Consider the following 23,145-nt stretch of genomic DNA (forward strand, 5'->3'; position numbering starts at 1 on the left):
GTCCATCCGCAGAACATTCACAGTCAACATTGTTGCAGGTTGTGAATTTGATCTATAGTGACTGACTTGCTTTTGACCCGTAGTAAATAACTGCTTCATAAATAGAAACTTCAACTGTTAGTATATTAATAGTGATGAAGCAACTTCCACATACAACTGTTCCAAGAAACAACTGAATGATATAAGGATAAGGCAGTTAATACACTTAGGGTTGGTGTGTAGATGGTAAGATGGTAAAGGAATAATTGGAAGTAAACATTTTGAAGGTGGGGAAAAATTGCAGGAAGAAGGATATATATATATATGTATTCACTGAAGTAAAAAAATGAAAGTGTCTATGTATATATGTGTGTGTGTATATGTGTGTATATATGTAGTGTATCTGTACTATATATCCACAATTACATTGTTAATTTGAGAAATATTTATTAAGTGATTCTATCTAGAAATATACCAAACTCCATTCTAGCCAAGGAGGAGTTCGCTATTTAATGTGATTTACCACCATACTTTAAGATAAGGACTATATTCTGCAGAGGAGGAGGACATCTAATCCTCACTGAAGTAATTGTGGATTGTGGGGACGCACACTGGTGATGCTTAACCTGAGTCCTGAAGGAGAGGTAGGAGAATACTGAGTGCCATGCCAGGAAGAAAGAGAGAGCTTGAGCTTCATAGCTGTGACAAAGACATTCTGAATGGCAGAAGAGTGTATGTGCGTGTGCGCGTGCGCATGTGTGCGTGTGTGTGTGTGTGTGTGTAAGATGAGAAGCATGCACAGAGATGGAGCTTAGATGCCAAAGATGATGATGAAGGCCTCAAGATATGAAGTTCAAGAATTTGGATGCAACTGTACAGGAGCTGTGGGAGCTGAAGGCTTGTGAGTCAGAAAGTGGTATGATTGGGTTTGTGTTTTAGAAATGCACTTAGGTAGTATTTTGAAACTGTATTCAAGGGGTAGTGGGCATTAAGAAGGGACCCTAGGTGAGAAGAAATGAAGGCATTTTATCTGAAATCATGTGCTTATTTGCATATTATTATCTTTTTCTGAACATATCTGATACTTGCCTTAAAGAGAGTAACGTGGAAAATGAGTAATATTAGAAATATAGGAAGAATTGCATGCTTGTGAGAGCAGTTTTGTAGTCAGACTTACCTGAACTAAAAAATCACAATCACAATTCTGCTTTTTATTCACGGCAACTAACATATGCCTGTTGAGGACAGAGCAGGGAGCATAGAAAGAGTCCTGAAGGCTGCCTGCGTCTGTTTGAAGCTCTGCCACTTATTAGTTACGAAGTGTGATGACGAATACTTACTTAACTGCTCTATGCCTCTGCTTCCTGGTCCGTAAAATGAAGGTGATGATACTGCTTGCCTGTAGTGTTGGTACAACTGTTAGATGAGTTGGTAAAGTGCTTAGAACAGAGTCTGGCTCCTAGAAAATGCTCAATGTCCACTGGCTATTATTATCTATTACTTCTGAGCCTCTGCCTTCTTTGCTGTAGAATGGCATTGCCCCTTCATCAAGGTGCATGACAGTTAATCTATCCAAAATACTAAGTGTAGTTACTGGTATCTACTATATGCTCAAAACATAGCAGCTATTATTAAATAATGTTATATTTTTAAAAAGAAACATATCTTCTGGGACTGGCTACTGTAATGTCTCCAGGTGAGGAAAGGATATATTCTCCTCCTTTGGGATCCTGCATATCAAGCACGGCCTTTGCAGGTATTTGCAGTACTTGAGGTACTTAGTAATTACTTGTTCAATTAATACTCAATGTGGGTAGGGTTTATGTCTGGGTGCTCCTGTGAGTTGGTGAAGGATGGGAAGAAACATGATCTGAGATGTATATTTAGTAGATTGATTACCTTTTAGGCAAGTAAGCCATTTTCCCACATTGATACGGTTGAGGTTGTGAGTCTGAGCCAGCTCATCTGCTTCCAATCTTCATGCACTGATTTATTTTACCACCCGCTAATTTGCAACATACACTGATACACTTTTATTCAGTGCCCTGGTATTCTTGGACCTTCTTATTGCTGTACCATTCACTGATTGTCCAGATCTATATCAAAGGAATGATTAAGGATGATAAACCCATATTCAGAAAACACTGGGCTTTTTGGCTGATTTACAAAAGATACGGCAATTAAAGAAACATGAAACTGTGTGATCATGGACTATTTAACATCTTTAAGCTGCAGTTTCCTCATCTATGAAATTACACAATAATAATAAATATCTCATAAAGTTGCCATGAGGAGCAAACAACCTATTGCTTGTAAAGTGCTTAGCAAAATGCATGGCATATAGTAGGTGCTCAATAAATATAAATTACATTTAAAATTATTACTCATCCATTCTAAAAGTCTACTTTAATATTGCCTGTGCCATAAATTGAGAATGTTGTATTGCTGTCTGTATTTTTTATTGGTACAATCTTTTCATACTGTTGTGCCATGCTTCCATTATTATAATAAGCTAAAAATGTTTTGATCTCACTTTGCTTTCTAAATATAATATGTATCTGTTGAAAGTCATGGAATGGCACATTTAAGATTTGTGCATTTGATTATATAAAAATTTTACTTTAAAACATCAAAAATATGAACTCTAGTTAATGATATGAATGCTGAAGTGTTTAGGGGAAGTATATTATATCTGCAACTTCCTTTAAAATATATTAAAAATAAGATAGTTTTTTGAAGGATAGATATAGAAAAGTAAATATAGTAACATGCTAATTGTAGAGTCCAGGTGATACATCTATAGGTGTTCACTGTGTAATTCTTCCAACTTTCCTGTCTGTATGATAAATTTTCTAGCATAATATTGGAGAAAAATGGAATCTAGTATTTATTTATTTTTTACTGTATACAAATAAACTCTGCCAGATTCTAGAAGAAATATAAAGAGGTGTATGGTACTGCTCTTGTGTGAAAGATGATTTATGCCAATTGGGTCATTTTAGTTATATCCAATTGTACTATTTTGTTTTCTGTTGCTTATAATAGAATACTCGAAACAAGGTAATTTATAAAGAAAAGGAATTTATTTCTTACAGTTATGAAGGCTAAGTCCAAGGTCAAGGGCCTGCATCTGGTGAGGGCCTTCTTGCTAGTGAGGACTCTCTGTATATAGAGTTCCAAGGTGGCACAGTGTCACATGGGGAGGGCATGGAGCATGCTAACATGCTAGCTCAGGTTCCTCTTCCTCTTCTTATAAAGCCACCAGTTTCCCTCTCTTGATAAACCATTAATCCATGAACCCATTAGTCCATGAATGGATTAATACTTTCATGAAGGTAGAGTGCTTGTGATCCAATTACCTTTTAAAGTTCCCACCTTTCAATACTGACACATTGGGGATTAAGTTTCAAAATGAGTTTTGGAGGGAGTAAATATTCAAACCATAGCTCCAACTAAATCAGTTGAAAGAGCAGGGGGGTAAAGCGCTTGGGGAATAAAGCACCAGCTCCAAGAGCTGAATTTTCTTCAAGCCCAGCTGCTGAAATGGCCTGCTGTACCCTTCAAACCAGTTTACCTAGTAACTAGTGAAACAACCTGCCATGACTCCAAGACTAATTTTACCTACAGCCACCAGTCACCAGTCAGAGCTTGGCAGCCTCCCAAAGCTTCTCTAGTGCCAATGAGCTTTTCAAAACAAAATGTAACATTTCTCTTTCTAATAAAAACCTCAAACCTTCTCTTTGTTCTTAGGACATACTGAAGACCATTCCGCTCTGCGTATATGTACTGAATTGCAATTCTGTGATTTTCAAACAAACAAAATATTTAATTTAGATATTTGTCTATTTTATGTTGACCATAACACCTGTCTTAAGGAGCTCACAGGCTGGTAAAGGAACATAAGACTTTTTAAACATTTAGCAAAAACTAAAAGGTAATATGCCGAATAAATTATGGAGACTAGGATTTTCAGTCTGTGGCTTACTCTTCCTCAGTAGTTGGAGAACAAGTACCAAAGGTTTGCAAATTCAAAAGGTTTGTCTGTAGGGTGAGGAAATTAACAGGCCACATGTATATTTAACTCTTTCACATATAGACATTCTGTTATGTTTATTAAAATACACATTTCTTTGGTCTACAAATTCACAGTAGGTTTTTGTCATACACTTTGGGTTCTGAAATATTTTGGTGTTAGAGGGCTTCATTCTCAAGAAGGTTAGAAGCCACAGATCCAAACAAAAGTGCTCTCAGAGTACAGAAGAAAGAGCTCTTCAGCTTGCTAAGGTCTGGCCAGGCTTCAAGGAGGAGATGGAATCTGAGCTGAGTATTGGGAAATGGGTAGAATTTGAATAGGTGGAGAAGAGATGGAATGCATTCTAAATGAGGAAACAATACAAACAAAGGTAGGATAGTTCAGGAGACTGTTAGGAGACCAGTTTAGCTGAAGAAGGAATTGATAGTAGATAAGGTTGGAAGGATCAGTTGGAGCCAAACTGTGGAGAACCCTGAATAGTAAGCTAAGGAATTTGGATTTCATCCTGGAGTCGGTAGAGAAGCCACTGAATATTTTGAGCAAGGGGCTGATATGGTGGAAGTGTTTTAGGTGTTAATCTGGCAGCAGTTGCAAGGATAGACTGGATTGGGGGACAGATGAGCATTAGTATAGAGGCTCATGTAATCTTCTCAGATTGTGTGTGTTAGGAAACTGAGCTACTGTAGAAGAATGAGTTGCAAAACAAAAAGGAACATGGAGTTGTAAAAGACATTACAAAGGAGCAGTTATGATTTACCATATATTTCTTTTACCAAAAAAAGTCAATTAATCTAGACCACCCCATAAGTAATTGCACATGCTGCTATTAATATATGCTGTACTTTCCATGAATAGCAGGTTTTGAAATGGACCAATGTTTCTTTTTGGCCATGTATACCCTTAAATTCAAGTTTAGTCTGGATGTGTTTATTTGGCTTTCATAAGATTGTACCAGGTGTACCATTGAACAGCTAACGTTTTTTCCTGCCCTCCTTTAAGATAAAGATGGCCTCAACTTTACTCTTTGGAGAGAGAATGATCATATGCTATATAGCCAATGCAAACACAAAAGAATGTCTTGTTTTCTAAATGGGAATTAACTAAAGAAAACACATTTAATTCATGGATATATGCACTTTTAGGTGAAGCAGAAATAATCAAATGAGTACTTGTAATATTGAATTCATCATGCATTTAGAGTGAGATGTCAAATGTATAAATTTAGCAATGTTGCTTTTTTCCACTTTCATATTTTATGCAACAATTTTATTCTCTTCACATCTCCCTCGCTGCCCCTTTTTAAATCATTTGATACAGTTTCTAAAAACACATTTCTATTTCCGCCTCATGGTTTGAGAAAGAGACTCATTAAATCTGTGAGCGATACTGTCGTTGAATCTAACCCGTAACAGAACGTTGCATGTTTGTGCTTTTGGGATCCTCTACAGCATAATTGTGTTGCTCTATAAAGGGTTCTTTTAAGGCTTATTTGCAGCAATACCCAACATTTGCTTTTGTGGGTTATGTCCCATGAATTATTACAAATGAATGATAATTTATTTACCTTTCTTTTTACTGATTCAGGTGGGATCCTTGCTAAACCTACAAAAATTTCAGTAATTGATAGTTTATGCTAATGTGTCTTCTCCAAATAATACCCTTTTCAAAATAACATAACTGACACATGTTCTGTAAATTAGATGCTTTGCAAAACCTGCTTATCAGTAGACTGAGTGATGATTTGGAGGGAATAAACTGTCTTCTTGATTTTAGCATAAACAGTGTTTTTATTTGTCCTGTGCAATGTCCCTAGTAGTATGAAGTCACTTGTAACCTGTTTTTTAAGTCAGTTTATCTTTATTCATTCCCTCAGTAAATATTGATTTCCAACTGCAAGCCAAACCTTGGGCTAAGTCCTGTAAAGATACAGTCATGTAAATAAAAAAAATGTGGCCTAGTGTTTTTGGTCTTAGAGGATCTTTTTATGTCATGAAGCAGTTTATCATATATTGAAATGGATAAGACTTTCCAATATGAAATGAGATAGAATAGGACATACATTCTAAAGGAGGCACAAACACAGACATAGTTCAAGGAATAAGAAACCACCCCTGAGTAGTAGATCAGAGAAGACTTAAGGAAACAGGTGGGATTTTAGTTGAACCTTGAAGAAACTGTGGGATTGAGTCATATGTAAAATTCATAGAATATTCAGTGTCAGAGGGAAGGGTACTACAAAGCTGTAGATTTGAGGAAGCATTAAACATCTTAGGAGGCCAGTTGGTTTAAATGATGTCCAGTGTATGGATATGTGGTTCTTTATCTGTAAATGGGGATATTAGTGCCACACAGGAAAGTTGGGACAATTAGATGAGATTTTGTATTTTTTCAGTACTCTTGTATTCCTGCAAATTATTCTTTGTTATGCAAATATAAAGTGTATGAAAGAAATGAAAAGTAAAGCAAAGAAAATAAGAAAAGGTCTGTGCCAGAGTATAGGGGGCCTTAAATACATGATTAGAGATTGGGAACTTAATTCAGAAAGAAGTGGAGAACCTGAAGACCCCAGAGCCAGGAGTGACTTATGCACATCTAAATTATGAAAAGATGAATATTTGTTTCCAAAGCAGGGAGAATAGATGCTGAAAGTCCAATTTGCTAACTTTCATAAGAGAAGAGGCAGAAAGCAATTAGGATAGTGGCTGTGAAATTAGAAAGAAGATGCTTGTAAAAGATTAGAGTGGTGGAAATTATCGAGTGTGGCCAGGACAGAAATGATTGTGAGGGAAAATGCAGACAAGAAGGAGGTGAAATTATAGAACCACAGAGTAGACAAAGGAAGAAAACCTAGAGAAAAAGAAATACAGTGGGGAGAAGAGAGCTATTGCTATGTTATATTGAACAATGATTTTTTAAAAAGTGTCAAGGAATAAGGCTCATTCTATACAATTGAGGAAAGTTAGGATTAAGAAGAGTTTGAACTGGGCAGTTGGGAAAGTCTTATTGGTAAAACAGGTTAAACACTGCTCAAGGAAAGGAAACCTTCATTGAAATTAATTCTTCATAGAAAACTGGGAAATGTTGCAGGAAGATGAAGGATTTAATGCAGCATCAACATTCTTTAGAAAATAGTTGGTGTGGAAGGGAAATAGTTGGTGGGGAAGGGCTAAAGATTGTGAGGGATGAGGTATGTCTCAGGAGCTTAAGGAACGTGGAAAAAACTCAGTGGAAACTGTTTCAGACAGTTGTCAAGAGATGGAAAAGGGGTCTGGCAAGCAACAGGGTGACTCAAAAGAATAAAGACAGAATACAATTAAGTGGACTGCCAGCATGCTGGCACCTGTTCTGCCATACTCATCCATCTGGAACAGCAGCAGAACAGTGAACAATGAGAGATTGCCCATCCTGAGATTAAAAATTGGCAAAAAAGATGCTAGGAGAAATGAGACCACACATCAACCTAGGATGGGAACTAGACATGACTGGCTCTGGGTTTCAGGCTAGGCAAGGGAGGCTGTGAAGCAGGAGTGGGAGAATAGATAGGGATTTGGAAAGATGGGATATTCTGATGAGGAGTAATAGCAAGTAAGTGAATGAATGAGGTGAAAGGTGATATTTCATGGAGGTAATGCAATTCCAGGTATGGGTGCAACTGAACATTTTAATAACCAATATGGAATGAAGGTAACTCTTTTTGAAGTAGAAGAGATGAAGGAATCATAAAGAGTGGGAGAGGGATGGTAAACTGAGTTTTTAAAGTCCCTGCATAATATGGTAGGAAACAAAACTAAAAGAAAGATTGAGTTTGTGCCAAGCAAAGACAAGCTGTGCTTACTCTAACAGTTTGAGAAAAGTTGTGATATGAGCTTAGGTGCTGCTGGGGAGGGCCTGCAGGTCACCCAGGCAGCTGCCTTCCCTGCACATTGCGGCATGAATTATTTGTAACACACAGGCTGGCTCCTTAGTCCAGCAGGCGGTACTGTCCTTTGTGGGTGAACTTGGTTTATTAAAACAGCCCACATAATTTATGGTGAAAAATATAACTAATCCAATGGACAGAATATTTGTTTCTTCTGAGTGGTCTGTCATCTTCTGCAGATGCAGAAGTCTTCTGCATGACTGGAACCTTCAAAGTATAACCAGAAGTTGCTGGATGAGCATGGAATCATGGTATGATGGGTTAGTGGCATGATCTTGATAGCTAATGTCACCAAGCTCCAATGGTCTGATAGATAGATCCACACTGAAATTTATGATGAAGGAAGATGGTTTTCTCATTTTATGGGCCAGCCTCCCCTCAAGAATGCCAGAAAAGATGGCTACATTTTCTTCTGGAATTATTGATCACAATTGCCATGTAAACCATTCTGTTAGCCTGTTTCTTCAGAAAGTATACACTGCCTTTTAATGATAAAAACATAAGTTTTCTTCATATAATCACAATTTGGTCCTGCCATCTTATTTCCAAGTTACTTTGATTTAATTTTGGCTCTCTTGAAGCGTGGTCTCATGGCTGATTTAGACACATCCCTTCAGTTTGGATTCTTCTTTATTTTAAAGAGAAAGCTTAACTTTAATGTGAAGTTCATGATACATTTGGACCCAGTTATCTGTATCTTAAGAAAAACTTTGATTTGTCATAAAGAGACACTATAGTGGTAGAATGACTATAAAAGCATAGGCCCTGGGCCTAGCACAGTGTGAAATAATTCAGAAGCATTTATCTTTTTTAATTCTCACCTGAGTATTCACCCACACTTACAGATGAGGAAGCCGAGGCATACAGAAGTTGACTAACTTCCAGATTCATGCTGTTAGATGCAAAACTAAATTGAAATTCAATTGATAGTTCCAAAGCGGGTGATTTTAACTGTTATGTATTATTCCTGGTATTACTCCCCAGGAGAAAGGACGAAGCCATTCAGCCCAACAGAGAATATTGCTACTGCTACTTTTAATGGTGATGTTGAATATAGTTTTAGCTCCTACTTTATACCAGGTACTTTATGTACATTTTTATGAATTATTATTTCATTCCTGTAATATAGATATAATTTTATATGGAGATAATTAAGATCAAGGAGAGTAAATCACTTTTAGAAAGTCTTATAGCAGGTAACCGGATTCTCTGACTTCAAAACCAAAACTCAAAGGCATTTATGGAGGGAAGATCATTTCATATCTAGACGTAGCAAGTTGCCCAGCATTGCTCAGGCCTAGAGTGCATGGCTGAGTGAAGGAGTTGGAGGAACAGGGAGATTTAAGGGATAAAAAGGAATTTTTGAATATTTTTAAAGGGTGAATATATTTTTGAGGATCAGATGGAAGATTGGGAGCTTAGAATGGTAGAAAAAGAGACTCGTGTGGTGGCAAAAGAAAACAGAAGTTACTATTTTTCTAATAGACTGGAGTCATATAATGAATAGTATGGTGGAGAGAAACTAATCCCAGTTATTTAGAGGTCAACAGATCATTCATAGTTTTTCCTTTTTAGGTGGGTGGCTTAGATAGGATAGTTGTTCTCAGATGTTACAGTACCTTAAACCTCTAAGACCAAGAAAACTCAGTGTCTGTTTTTAAATTCAAAGCACTGGAGAGACGCTCTATCACATCATCTACAGCATAGTTATAAATGTGGTAGTGCTAGTGGGAATGGTATGGATAACATTTTGGTGGCCAGAGGTTATTCTTGTCTTTTTAACTCTCTGGTGGGTATATGTTTGGCTACAATAAAGCCAGAAGTAGTTTTTGTGTCTTTGGCTTTCATTCAGAAACTATTTTACATTACAATAAATCACCAGTCTTTAGCATCAGATCCCTGGTGATCAAAGTATTCAATTACAGTATCTGATAAAATCATGAATATCCTGGTGGTTATTTTATGTACATCCTCTTCCTTCAACAGTGAACCTTTTTAAAAAACTGGGTTCATTGGGAAAAGGGAGTCTTTATTCCTTAGTGTATAGATGGGTATGTTTGAACAATGGTGAAAAGCAGTGTTATTGGGGCCTAAAAGAAAAGTATCCTCTTCCTTTCCTTTCTAATCTTTTTGCCTAGTTTTAATGGATTTCAAGTATAATTGAATGTGCCTCTTGGGAGTGAAGGCTACATTCAATTAAGCTAATCGTATGGAGAATAGCTGGTGTCGATTTTAGGGGTACCGAAATAGGAGTGGTTTTGGTGTAGTCAAGCTTTCACAAAGTAGTTGCATCTACAGAATCTGTTAAGTCATAGACCTTAGATTTGACAAAGACTTAGAAGTAATCTTGATTGACATCTCACGGAGTGGAACAATTTTTTTCTTCACATCTTTTCTTGACAGCTGGGCATGAAACTTCTATGTGAGAACTTCCAGCAACTTCACTAGGCTGGGAGCCCTAAGACCGTAGGAGGGGAGGGACTTCGCTTTCCACTCTACCCGATGTGGCACTGTGCCCCGCAGGCTTGTTGTGGAGTAGCTTGTACTATTGGAAAGTCCCACTTATTACCGTTTCTTCAAGCTTTAGTCAAGGGCCTTGGAGTCAAAAACATCCCAAATTAAATTTTATTTCTGCCCCTTACTGTGGGTCTTTGGGTGACTTCCTAACCCCTTTGGTTTTAATGTGTGCATGGGAAACAAGAAGGCAATATTGCCTAGGGAGTTTGTCTATTCTGAGACCTATTTGTAGAGTTGTTTAAAAGGATGAATTATATAATGTCTATAAATAACTAACACATAGTAGGCACTTTACAGGACCTGTTTCCATGGCACCTAATTCTAATCTTTTGCTTAGTATGTTGTATTTGATTCTGAGTTCAGAATCTTAGTGGTGATCGGTCTGGCAGAGAGTGAAATAGAACGATTGCTTTATGTGTATGGGGCATTATATGAGGTTTTTTGTTTGTTTGTTTTTGTTTTTTAAGGAGGTAAGGTATGATGTGGACAGCTGAGTAAGAAACTTAGAAACTGTGCGCTAGCAATGGAATACTGCCTTTCCCGAAATGATGGCAGTTTAATGGTGATGAAAAGCAAAATCATTCGGTTGTCTGGTGGCATGGAGAGAGAAGGGAAATACAGGCTTATGTCAGAATTTTTTTAGCATCAACAAAGACTTCTAAACCCAAAACAACTGGCAGAAAAGTGAAAACTTCAGTTACAACTTCAGTTACACCATTTTTTGGTCTACATTAAAACTATCCAGCAGAGTGATTTCCATTAGTCTCACTATTGTTTTCTGAAGCTTGTTTAGAAGTCATCTGAATAATTATTTTTTTAAAAAGTGACTATCTGATGCATCTATTTATAATGCTTATTTTTAAACTACTCATTATGCATTAGGAGAATATCTGAAGATCCAGGGGTTGTGTGAATTTGTCTTTTCCCTGATGGTTGTAACAGATTGGTGATGTTGAGAGAAGGAAAAGCTGCATTTTCTCCATCATCTTTTCCTACTTCAAAATGTATTTGCTTTATAAGAGAGGACTCCCCAGATATTCTCTTGTGGGAGCCTTTGTTTTAGGAAGCATGTAAATGATTTTTAGGTATCCCTTAAAATATTACTGCATTCTTTCTGAAAATCTGTTAACTAAGAAAAGAATACCTTCCACAAAGCAGGACAGGCAAATTCTGATGATGACACTTCACCAGCAGTTTCTACGGAAAACAACAATGCTACTTCTTCATTAAAAAAAAAAAAGTGTAAAACTAGAGAGAACAAAAGCAGATGTGCTGAAGTTGTTGGCTTGTCTGTTTGATAGGGGCACAATAAAACTGTCACCATATCAGGGGAGTGGATTGCTTTAGAGAATCTATAGCATAAATCTAAAAGTTATCTCACAGCACAAAGGGACTTGACCAAAGATCGTGTATGTATTTCACAAACTGCTATCAATACTGTTTTGAAATAGAAAACTTTGTTTCTGCTTCATTTAGATTCAGAATGTTTTTGGTACGAAGCATACATAAAATATCGATGAATTGGCAGATATAGCTGGGTGGTAACGATGGTGCATTAAATCGAGCCCTCGGTTTTTTAGCCATGCTGGAGAACCCAGAAGGTGTGTGTGTGTGGTAGGGAGGACCCTGCCCTTGAGCATCAGGAAGACCTGCTGGTGTCGACACCCACTCACTTCCTACTTCCCCACATCTTTCTGTTCTATCCTTTTGACTCTGACCAAATAACGGATTTTTCCACAACCCCAGGAATGATTTTATATCACATCATGTAGATTTTGAGAGATAATTTATTTATCAATAAGTAATTCAGTAAATATGTAAAGCAATGATGAATTTAATTACTTTTAAAGTGCTGCTTTTAAAGGGTAACTTGTGACAATAGGTTGTTTCCTAAGGGGAAATAAATTAATATATGAATGTTTTTTAAAAGGAGTCTATTTATGCTTATGATTTATGTTCAGTTAGGGAAAATGTTTCTTGAAATGATTTTCTTGTCATTACTCTGAATGTTATATCTTCTCTTCCATGTCTTTATGAATAACTATTAATTCAATATCGGTGTATGTTGTTTATTTTTGTAGTTAAAACAGAGCCAATGAGCAGCAGTGAAACAGCTTCAACGACAGCAGACGGGTCTTTAGACAATTTCTCAGGTTCAGGTAAGGAATGAATATCAGATTTTCACATCAACACCAAGCATTATTTTTTCTAGTTTACTCATGTAATGTCCCTGTGTATCTATATGTATGCATGTATATGTGTATATGTGTGGGTATATATGTACTTATGTATATATACATATAAAATAACTTTGCTCAGAGTCACATATTATCAATTCTGGTTTCATTCATTATGAAGGAGTGGTTGCTGAAATGTTGGTATTCAATAAATGGGGTAAAAAGAGTTTTGTTCTTCTCCTTTCTTCTAATTATATTTACTATGCTGGTGACTCCTCCCCCATTCTCTCTTAGATGTATTATTTTTTCAGGTCTTCAAATTTGGTTAGGCAAAATTTGGTGTTTTACACTTCTAAGCAGACTCGCTAAGCCATCTTGTGAAGTAACTGTCATATCAACTATAGATCTAAATTAAATAGACCCTGTAAAGCAACATTAAGTTCTTCAGTTAGTTTTTAATATCCTTCACGTTAATAAAACCTGCCTCCAATAAACAAAATATCCAAGTTTCACAAGTGTCATAATGAAATGACTGACAAGAAAGTGACTGTGATCATAAGGTGGTTGTGAGAATGTGATTATATATTTGCCAAGTCACCCAGCCCAGCTTGGATTATTTCATTTAAAAATTATTTATATAGGGGATAATTCTATATAAATTATAGAATTATAATTTATATAAAAAAAAAGTTTTTTTTATATTGCCTGCTATAATTTTAGCACCTCTCTATTGGAAATGCTATAATTTCATAAAGTCGTGATTGATTTAATCAAGCTCTCTGGATCATTTGTTTAATACATACCACAACAAAAAGAAATTGTAAATACAAAATGAAATGCAAACACACAACTTTGATACTAATGATACCAGGTAAAAGCAATAAAAAATAACAAAGGGTGCAATATCCATTTGGTCTTTCCTAAAACATTTATTAGAATTTGACTTTTGCCCGGCTATATGGTTGGTGCCATGCTGACTTCATAGGTGTATGAAAATGGTCCTGGTGCAGGGCTTAGTGGGATGAGCAAACGAACAGACCATCACAGTACAGTTTGATAATGCAGAGGGAAGCTCAGAGAGCCCAAAGAACACCCAGGAAGGGACCTAGTGGAGACCAGCTTGGGGTGGGGTGATCAGGGAAGGTGTCTTGGAGTAGGTACTCAGTCTTGAGAAATGAGTAGGAGAAAAGCACTGGGAGGGAGAAGCTGGACAAATGGACAGTCCATGAAAGGAGACAGCAGCACAGAGGGTGTGGATCTTTGGGGAACTGTTAATGGTTCAGGGTTCCTGGTGTATGTACAGTGTGAGAGCAAGGGCATGTTGCAGAGGGAGGCAGGGGCTAGAGTCTAAAGAGACTTGTGTGAACTTCATGGAATTTGTGTTTTCTCCTGTGTGCAATGGGAAGCATCAAAGGAAGGGGGTTGCATGATCATATTCATAGCAGAATTATGACCACCATGGCAGGATGAATTGGGGGCAGGTGAGCTGAAGTGGAGAAATCAGTTAGAGATTTTTTTGTATTAATTTGAGCAAGAAATATTGAAGACCTTAAATAAAGCACTGGCAATGGGTATGGGAAGGTGATGGATTTGGTGCATTTCATTTATGAAGTAGAATTTATAGTGGTCAGTGACCATGGGTATAGGGGTAAGTGAGGCAGAGAAAGAAGTTAAGAGCCAGGAAATGCAAGAGGAGCATGGTTGACAAAAGAAGACAGGAAATTTAGTTTTGGGCATGTTGACTATGAGGCAACATCTACCTACAGATGCCAAGTATATTAGTGTTTGGAGCTCAGGGGAGATTTGGCGTGGGAAATTTGAAAGTGTACAGGGAGTTAAAGCTAGTGGGGTAAACAAGGTTGAAGACAGAACTCATGGAAAGCTAATATGTATGACGTGGGTAGAAGATCAAATGAAAATAGGTAATTCGGAATAAAGCAACAGTTTTGGCCAGGCATGGTGGTTCACACGTGTAATCCTAGCACTTTGGGATGCAGAGGCAGGAGAATCATTTGAGCCCAGGAGTTGGAGGCCAGCCTGGACAACATAAGGAGACCTATCTCTACAAAAAATAATTTTTTAAAAATTATCTGGGCATGGTGGCATGTGCCTGTGGTCCTAGCTACTAAGGAGGCTGAGACTGGAAGATCACTTGAGCCCAGGAGTTCAAGGTTACAGTGAGCTATGACTGCACCACTGCACTTCAGCCTGGGTGGCAGAGTGAGACTTTGTCTTAAAACAAAAACAAACAAAAAGCAAGAGTGTTGAACTGGAAGCAAACACAGGTAAGATTTTTAAGGAAGCACTGTCAACAATGTGGATTTGTACACAGCTCTTGAAAATTATTTGTAAAACATGTCTTGAGAAAATGTTAACTATATTAACAGAAAAAGCAAATTATGAAAGTCATATTTTCAGTATAATCACAGTTTTGCTTTCTTAAAAAGGCATCTGTATGTACACATGTGGGCCTGTGTATATAGGTCTAAAAATTGACAGTGGTTCTCTCTGGATGGTGGAATATAATTTGAATGTTATTCCTTCTGCTTTTGTCTTAGTTTCAAAATTTTTACATTATATATGTATATATAAAACATTTATACTTTTAAAAAGTAATAATTTTAAAGTCCAAGTTAAAAATCATGTGCTACAAAGATATATTTTTTTGAAAATATCTATGGAAAATAGTATTGCATCACTATCACTGTTTTTTTCTGATTTTGGTAACTGTATTGTGATAAAAGAACTCTGTTTTTAAGAAATACACATAGAAAAAAATATATATGTGTATATATATGTGTGTGTGTCTATATATATATTTTTTGTTTGTTTGTTTGTTTGTTTTGTTTTGTTTTGTTTTGAGACAGTCTTGCTCTGTTGCCCAGGCTGGAGTACAGTGGTGCGATCTTGGTTCACTGCAACCTCTGCCTCCTGGATTCAAGTGATTCTCCTGCTTCAGCCTCCCAAGTAGCTGGGACTACAGGTGCATGCCACCATGCCCAGCTAATTTTTGAATTTTTAGTAGAGACGGGGTTTCATCATGTTGGTCAGGATGCTCTCAATCTCTTGACCTCGTGATCCACTCGCTTTGGCCTCCCAAAGTGCTAGGATTACAGGTGTGAGCCACCGTACCCGGCCAGAAATATTTATAAGTAAAAAGATATCACACACAAAACTCCAACAGAATGTGAGGTATATATGTGTATGCATTTTCAGACACACAGAAGAAATCAAGGATAAAACTAATAACATGTTGGGGAATTTGGATGAAAGATATCTGGGACGTTTTGTGCTGTTCTTGAAACTTTTCTGCAAGTTTCAAATTGTGTCAAAATTTAAAATTAAAAAATTACAAGCATCAATGGGTTAGCCTGTAGCAGTTTCAGTAGATGGGTGAACTTTACTTATCCTTGTCCCTGTTGGACCACATGACCAACTTCTGTGTCTCTAGCATAGCCCTTCGCAGATAGTATGTGCTCCTAAAGTTTATTGAATGAATGGATGATTTCATGAATAATGTGGGGGAGTGAAGATGAGGAAAAGAAAAATGTCTTTCAAGTACATAGTGCTAAAAATAAGGGAAGGAAAGGAAATTCATTAGAGAGAAGGATGGCATTTAGGAGGTCAGGGCGGTTTCATACTGCTGACACAAACTCAACAGAGGCAGAGATTAGAGGTGTGGGCAAGTAGGGGGATAATTGATAGAGGGAAGCCCCTGATGGGACAGCAATAGCACAAATCCAAAACAGAAGTGGATCAGGCTAGAAAAAGAATAACTTGTCCACTGAAACATTGGGGAAGATGCAATATGAAGTGGTGCAGATGAATTGGAAGTGGACAAGGTGGCAGTACATTCAGGGAGTTCCTATACAATTCTGTTCAGACCCTTCAAGGGCTCCCATTCGTCTCTATGGGTAAAAACCAAATCCTTAAAAAGCCCACAAGCCCTGTCATCGTCTGCCTCAGAGACTGTCTGACCTTGTTGCCTGCCCTCCTTGCTTACTGCTCTTCCTCCCACGTGGTAGACGTGCTCCCCACATAGTGCCTTTTTCGCTGGCAGTTCCTTCCCTGCATACCTGCCTTTATCTCCCTGACTTCAAGTCAGTGCTCAAATCTCGCCTTCTCATCGAGGCCCACCGTGACCACCCCACTCAGTGCAGCTCTCCTGTTCTACTTCTGTTCTACCAGGCCAGGTTCCTCCCTACTCTTTCCTGCCAATAATTATGAGCCTTTTGCAAATGCTGTCATTCTCTTGTGCATTATGTTTAGTGTTGGACTCTCACCCCACCAAAACGTAAGCTTGTATTGGCGGGGATTCTGTCTTGTTTGGTTCACTTCTGTATCCCTGACACCTAAAACAGTACCTGCCACATATTAGGCACTCACATATTTGCCTAATATTTGCCATGTATTTGAATTAAAGAAAACATGAATGAACAAATGATGGCTTCTACTTTTTCCTCTGAAGTGACTCAAAATGAGAGTAGTGATAGGCATATGAGCTTGAAGAGTTGAAGAAGACTGAAATTGACTTAGTAGATGCTGGGGAAGTCTGAAGCTGCCTAGAAAGAGAAGGGGATGGACAGTAGAGCTGAAGGTTCAACAAGGCTGGAGCTAATGAACATGGGCCTGTATGATGGAGTGATTTTTCTCTATAAGGGCTTAGCAGGCCACATAAAAAGACACTGGGCTTGATCCAGGGTCAAGGGTTTGCTAGGTAGAGCATGGTAGAATATGAACTTAAGAAAATTGAGAGTATCAGTAAAGGAATGGTTTAAAATAATTTTTCATGTATTCAAGACATGTAGAAAGAAGGAGAGGCAGGGGCTAATACCTTGAGAAAAGATAGGGATGTCAAGTGTTCTTCATCTCTTGATGAGGTTGGATAACACATGAAATGAGAACAAAGGAATGAAAATTCCAGACAGAAATGATGTTCCTTACTTAAACTCAATGAGGCCTTCACCACATGCCTCTGTTGTTAGTTTCTCAGCCTTCATCACTACTTTTAGGATTAATTCTTGGTTTCTGTCTTCCCGCCAAACTATAGCCCTATGAGAACAGAGATTTTGTTTGTATTATTCAGTTACAGTCCTGGTGGCCTTCATGGTATCGAGCATATAGGAGATGCTCAGTAAATGTTTGCTAAGGAAATGAATGAATTGATCAATGTGATTATGGCTTGAGACCATGGAGTGGGGAAAAGGGGCCAGGATGTGGTCTTGAGCTTGATGACTGAAGGACAGGGTTGAGGCCTAGACAGACTGAGAAAAGCGGTGGATATATAACTCAGGGTGATGTTGGGGCTTATAGGGAGACATCACCAAATCCTAAAGTTTTTGATAAATGTGCAGTGTCCAGGATGTGGGTCATTCATGGAAATGTTGAAGATCTGTCATCAACCCCAGAGAAAGAAAGATTTTGTGGGAGAGTAGAAAGCCAATGGTTTGGAAGAAACAACAACGAAAATATGTTTTCAGGTCTTTGTGACATCTGGAATCTGAGAAGCAGCCTCAACTTGCAAAAGATACACAGGAGAAGCAAGGGCCTTAGAGAAGGGCTTAGCTGAAGGTGGAGAGGTAGGTGGTGGAGAGGCTGAAGCTGTAAAGGATCTTGTTTTCCATAGTTTGATTCTCTGTGTTGAATGCAGAGGAAAGAATCAGGAGAGCTGAAGGGGTTGGGTGAAGGCATAGGAAGCACAGAGCACCCTGGAATCGATATTCTCTTATTTTTACATTTTCTTTTCTCTCTCTTTTATAAATGATAAAAGAGACAAAAATCAACATACTGGAATGGCTATGAACAGGGCTTAGGGTTTGTAAAATAAAGAAGTTTCTAAGTCTTTAACTCCAAGCTGTCCTTTACCTCTGTGGCCACCACTCCTACTTTCTTCTCCACAATGGCTTAAAAATTCACATGAACCTGGCCGGGCACAGTGGCTCACGCCTGTAATCCCAGTACTTTGGGAGGCCAAGGCGGGTGGATCACGGGGTCAGGAGGTCAAGACCATCCTAGCTAACACGATGAAACCCTGTCTCTACTAAAAATACAAAAAATTAGCTGGGCGTGGTGGCGGGCACCTGTAATCCCAGCTACTCGGGAGGCTGAGGCAGGAGAATCGCTTGAACCCAGGAGGTGGAGGTTGCAGTGAGCCGAGATGCGCCATTGCACTCCAGCCTGGGCAACAGGGTGAGACTCTGTCTCGAAAAAAAAAAAAAAGTTAAAAATTCCCACCCTAACTATTATTCGTGTCGTAACAAAATAGACGGTGAGGATAAAGAAGAAATGGAGCCACACTGATGTTGGTGATTGCTATCTCCACCTCTCTTTCAAGGAGCCCTAGCACCTGCAAGCCTTGAGGACATAGTGACTCACTCTTCCAGGGAAGCCCTCAGGGATCTTGGTGTGGGGAGAGTGAAAGAAAGGGGAGGCTGGTTTTCCAAGGCGTGTGGCTGAACTGAAAATTGCAGCATTGTTTATCATGGTTTCAAAATATTGTAAAGTGATGCCCATTTACTCTTTATCAATGAAAAACAATATTTTAATGATTTCAATTTTAAGAACAAGAGGGATTGCAAATAAAGTGTTTTTAATATCTTTGCTGCCTCTGCCATTTCTACAAAGCCTACATTTGTTAAGTTGTTAAGTAAAATGCTAGTTGATGTCTGGTGATATTTGAAAATTGAAAATAGAAGCAGGAATTCTTCTGGAGGAGAAAAAATATTGTGTAACAAATATGGTTTCTTTATTTAATTGTTCATAAAAGGTCTGATTCATTCATTCAACAATTATTTATTGAGCACCTGCTATATGCCAAGCAATGTTCTAGGCAGTGGGAATATAGCAGTGAAATGGTACACAGGGTCTCTGCCCTCATGGAGCTTTTATTCTTTGGGAGAGACAGATAATACATGGTTAAGTGTTAAGTGCTGGTGTACATAAACGGGCAACTAAAAGTACTAAGAAGAAAACAAAAGCTGATCAAAGAATTTAGTAAAGGAATGGATGGGAGTCCCTTTTAGAGGAGAGGGCATCTGAGCAGAGATCTTGGTGAAGGACAGGAATAAGTTTGGGTTCACTGAAATGTGATAGGAGGATAATGGAGGGCTTGGAGTTGAGGGTCAGGGAGGTTTGTGGCATGACTTAATTTATGTTTTTAAGAGGTCACTGTTTGATGCATGGAAAGTGCTTTATGGGGAGAAGGGTGAGGTGAGGGCACGTGGAAGGAGGGAGACCAACGTTTTCCTTGCTCAGAAGAAAGATGACTGTGTTAGTTCATGTCTTCCTAGAAGAGCCACCAAGGCAGGATTAACTGTACCAGGATTTTGTTAAGGAAAAAGAGAGAGGGAAGGAAGGAAGGTTAAGTTAGTTGGGAGTGCAGTCTAAGAACATTTCAGCAAGGCCATCAGAGGAGCCCCAGGTCTCCCAGGAACAGGCAGGCCTACCTTAGTATTCCTGGTGCATTGTCACTGGTTGGGTTAAGCCCTTTGAAAGTGTCCCCTCACCCCTGCCCTGCATGGCATGGATGCATTGCAGGGCTTAACAGCTAGGCCCTTGTTCAGCTTCATCCCCTGCAGCAGAAGAACGAGGAGGTACATCTTCTATTTGCCACAACGTTGGTGACTGGAACAGAGTGATAGATGAGAAGTGAGAAGCTGTGAGGTTTGGGGTATATTTTGATGAGAAAGTAGACTGGACCTATGATCAAAGGGTAGGTGGGGTGTGAGGAAAAGAGAAGAGTCAAAACTTTACTTCTAAGCTTTTGACTTGATTGTCCGGCTGAATAGTGTTGACATGAAGGAGCCTGGGGGAGGAATGAGCTGAGGACCTGCCAATTTCAAGAGTTGTTGCTCCTCCCAGCGGTCCCAAGATTGTGATTATTATTCACTTTTGATTCCCCTCTCCCTTCCTACAAAAAGATTGGAGGAGCTTCTTTCTGTGTTGGACATAGAATGGAATAATTGAAACAGATAAAGAGATATTGGTTGTCCATATATTCCCAAGGCTCTGTGGCAGGTGTAATTTGGAGTTTTCTAAGGGTAAAATGACTGTTTAATTTACCTTGATAGATGATCTGGGGTCATTCCCTTTGTTTTAGGTTGTTTTTGTCCTATGAATTAAAATTAGTCTGAATTCCTGGGTTACTGTTAGGAAAATTTAAAGTGTTTCATGCCATTACTGAAAAGGTACTTGAGGTATAAGATGGCAGATTTTTTAATACAGGCCACACAGAGATTGTGGGAGCCATACAGGGGTTTGAATTTAAAGAAAGCCCAAGAAATACCATTTGACCCAGCCATCCCATTACTGGGTATATACCCAAAGGATTATAAATCATGCTGCTATAAAGACACATGCACATGTATGTTTATTGCGACACTATTCACAATAGCAAAGACTTGGAACCAACCCAAATGTCCATCAATGATAGACTGGATTAAGAAAATGTGGCACATATACACCATGGAATAAAAAAGGATGAGTTCATGCAGCCATTAAAAAAGATGAGTTCATGTCCTTCGTAGGGACATGGATGAAGCTGGAAACCATCATTCTGAGCAAACTATCGCAAGGACAGAAAACCAAACACCACATGTTCTCACTCATAGGTGGGAACTAGACAGTGAGAACACTTGTACACAGGGTGGAGAACATCACACACCGGGGACTGTCATGGGGTGGGGGGAAGGGGGAAGGATAGCATTAGGAGAAATACCTAATGTAAATGACAAGTTAATGGGTGCAGCAAACCAACATGGCACATGTATACCTATGTAACAAACCTACACATTATGCACATGTATCCTAGAACTTAAAGTATAATTTAAAAAATTTTAAAAAGCCCAAAAGATATGACTTATTACATGGCCTTTGACACATTCAGTAATTTTAAGCACACCTAACTAGGTGAGTAGTTATAAGACAGCATTGTGGGTTCTTCACATTTATTTAATAAGGGATACTACTTACTGCAATCTATATTGCTAAAGAGCTGAATTAGGTTTATTATGTATGTTTATATAAAACTTAAAATAATTGAACCATTCTTCACATTATTGTGGTTTTAAACGTTTACTTTGCTTATGCCCTAATTCTCACATTCTTTTTAAACAAACAGTGTCTGTTGATTCCCTCTACCACATGCCAGGCCCTGTCAGGTGCTGAGGAAACAGGATAATAAGAAGTCTAATCCCTCTCTCCTGTAAATTGCAGTCTTTAACTGACCATCCCACAGTTCTTTATGTGTCATCCTTCCGACGCGTATCAGACAGAACTAGTCTTTGCACCTTCGCACCTGCAGCATCTAGCACCGCACCTGGAACAGAGTAGTGGCTCCGTATGTGCCAGATGATGGGGTGTACCAGTTGGGCTGGGTTGCCATCTCTTCAGTACAGATGCTGTCTCTGCCAAGCGGCCAGCCAGATGTTTGAAGTCTGGGAGCTTACAAGAGTGGTACGAATCTAGATCTACTGTCCCTGGACAGGCCTTGTTTGTTTTATAAGGAAAGGATTACTCATAGATTTGAAGACTCTAGTCCAATTCTACCACTGTCGTCCCAGACAAAAGCTGGAAAATTGAATTTGAGAAACACAAATGTACCAGTGTGACAATGGGAAAACTTTATGAAACTTTGAGTACATGGAACCTTCTAAAAGGATTTTAGTGTAGAATAGAATTAATAAATAATAGAGCCTCTGAAGATAGTAATTGTTGGTAGAAGAATAAAATAAACTTATTATATCTTATAATAATTGCCCCCAAGGAATATGCATCTTAGCCCGATAGAGATTAGGGAATTGGAGGAAAAAAAAATGTACATGTGATAAACGGAAATATGTGTAGATATATATGTATGTATATAAACATACACATATATGTAGATTTATATGTATGTCGATTGACTCTGTTTACAATGAAATAAGCTGAAACTGCCATTTTCAAGACTTTGTTAACATAGGTTTTTGCTTCTTTAGTTCAGAATTAGAGTACAAGAACATTTGCTAGGACTTTAGTGCATTATTTAATCAAGTGAATGTGATTAAGAAGAAAAGTTCTGCATGAATGCTTAAATACCTCTTTAAAAAATAAAGGCAAACCTTTTTTTACTTGAACATTGAAGTTGATCACATATAACTAAAAGGCAAAGGAACACCCGGATCAGCACAGGAAAAAACAGGCTTAGCTTGCAACTTGAGAAATTTAAGATAGTTATAGGAATGCATTTTTACTAAAAACCATTGCTAAATCAATGCAGGCAAATGAGGATCTATCCTGGTTCTTCTCACCTGAGAGAAGATTAGACCACCTTTCTTGGTAATACAGCCTCAGGTTTGTGTGTTCTCACTGAACACAAACAATAGGCCGGCTGACCTTTCACATTCCCACCCAATCCTGCAATTCAGCTTCCTACCTCCCCTTTCAGCACAGCTTTCCACACAGTAGCCAGGACTCCTCGTACTATTGAAGTATTGCCACTGTAAAAACTCACAGCATGCCGGCAGGTATTTGAGAAGATTGTG

General features: G+C 38.4%; 1 protein-coding gene across 11 annotated transcripts in view; it reads left to right on the plus strand.

The window, feature by feature from the left end:
• Positions 1-23,145, plus strand: part of EYA1 (EYA transcriptional coactivator and phosphatase 1) — a 338,095-nt gene that overhangs the window by 186,154 nt on the left and 128,796 nt on the right. For all 11 annotated transcript variants that reach the window (XM_050801903.1, XM_050801902.1, XM_050801900.1 and 8 more), the window contains one exon: positions 12,530-12,607. In XM_050801903.1, the coding sequence (XP_050657860.1) occupies positions 12,530-12,607 (78 nt within the window). The remainder of the gene's footprint in view (positions 1-12,529; positions 12,608-23,145) is intronic.

Source organism: Macaca thibetana, chromosome 8 (assembly GCF_024542745.1).
Source record: "Macaca thibetana thibetana isolate TM-01 chromosome 8, ASM2454274v1, whole genome shotgun sequence".
Classification (NCBI taxonomy): Eukaryota; Metazoa; Chordata; class Mammalia; order Primates; family Cercopithecidae; genus Macaca; species Macaca thibetana.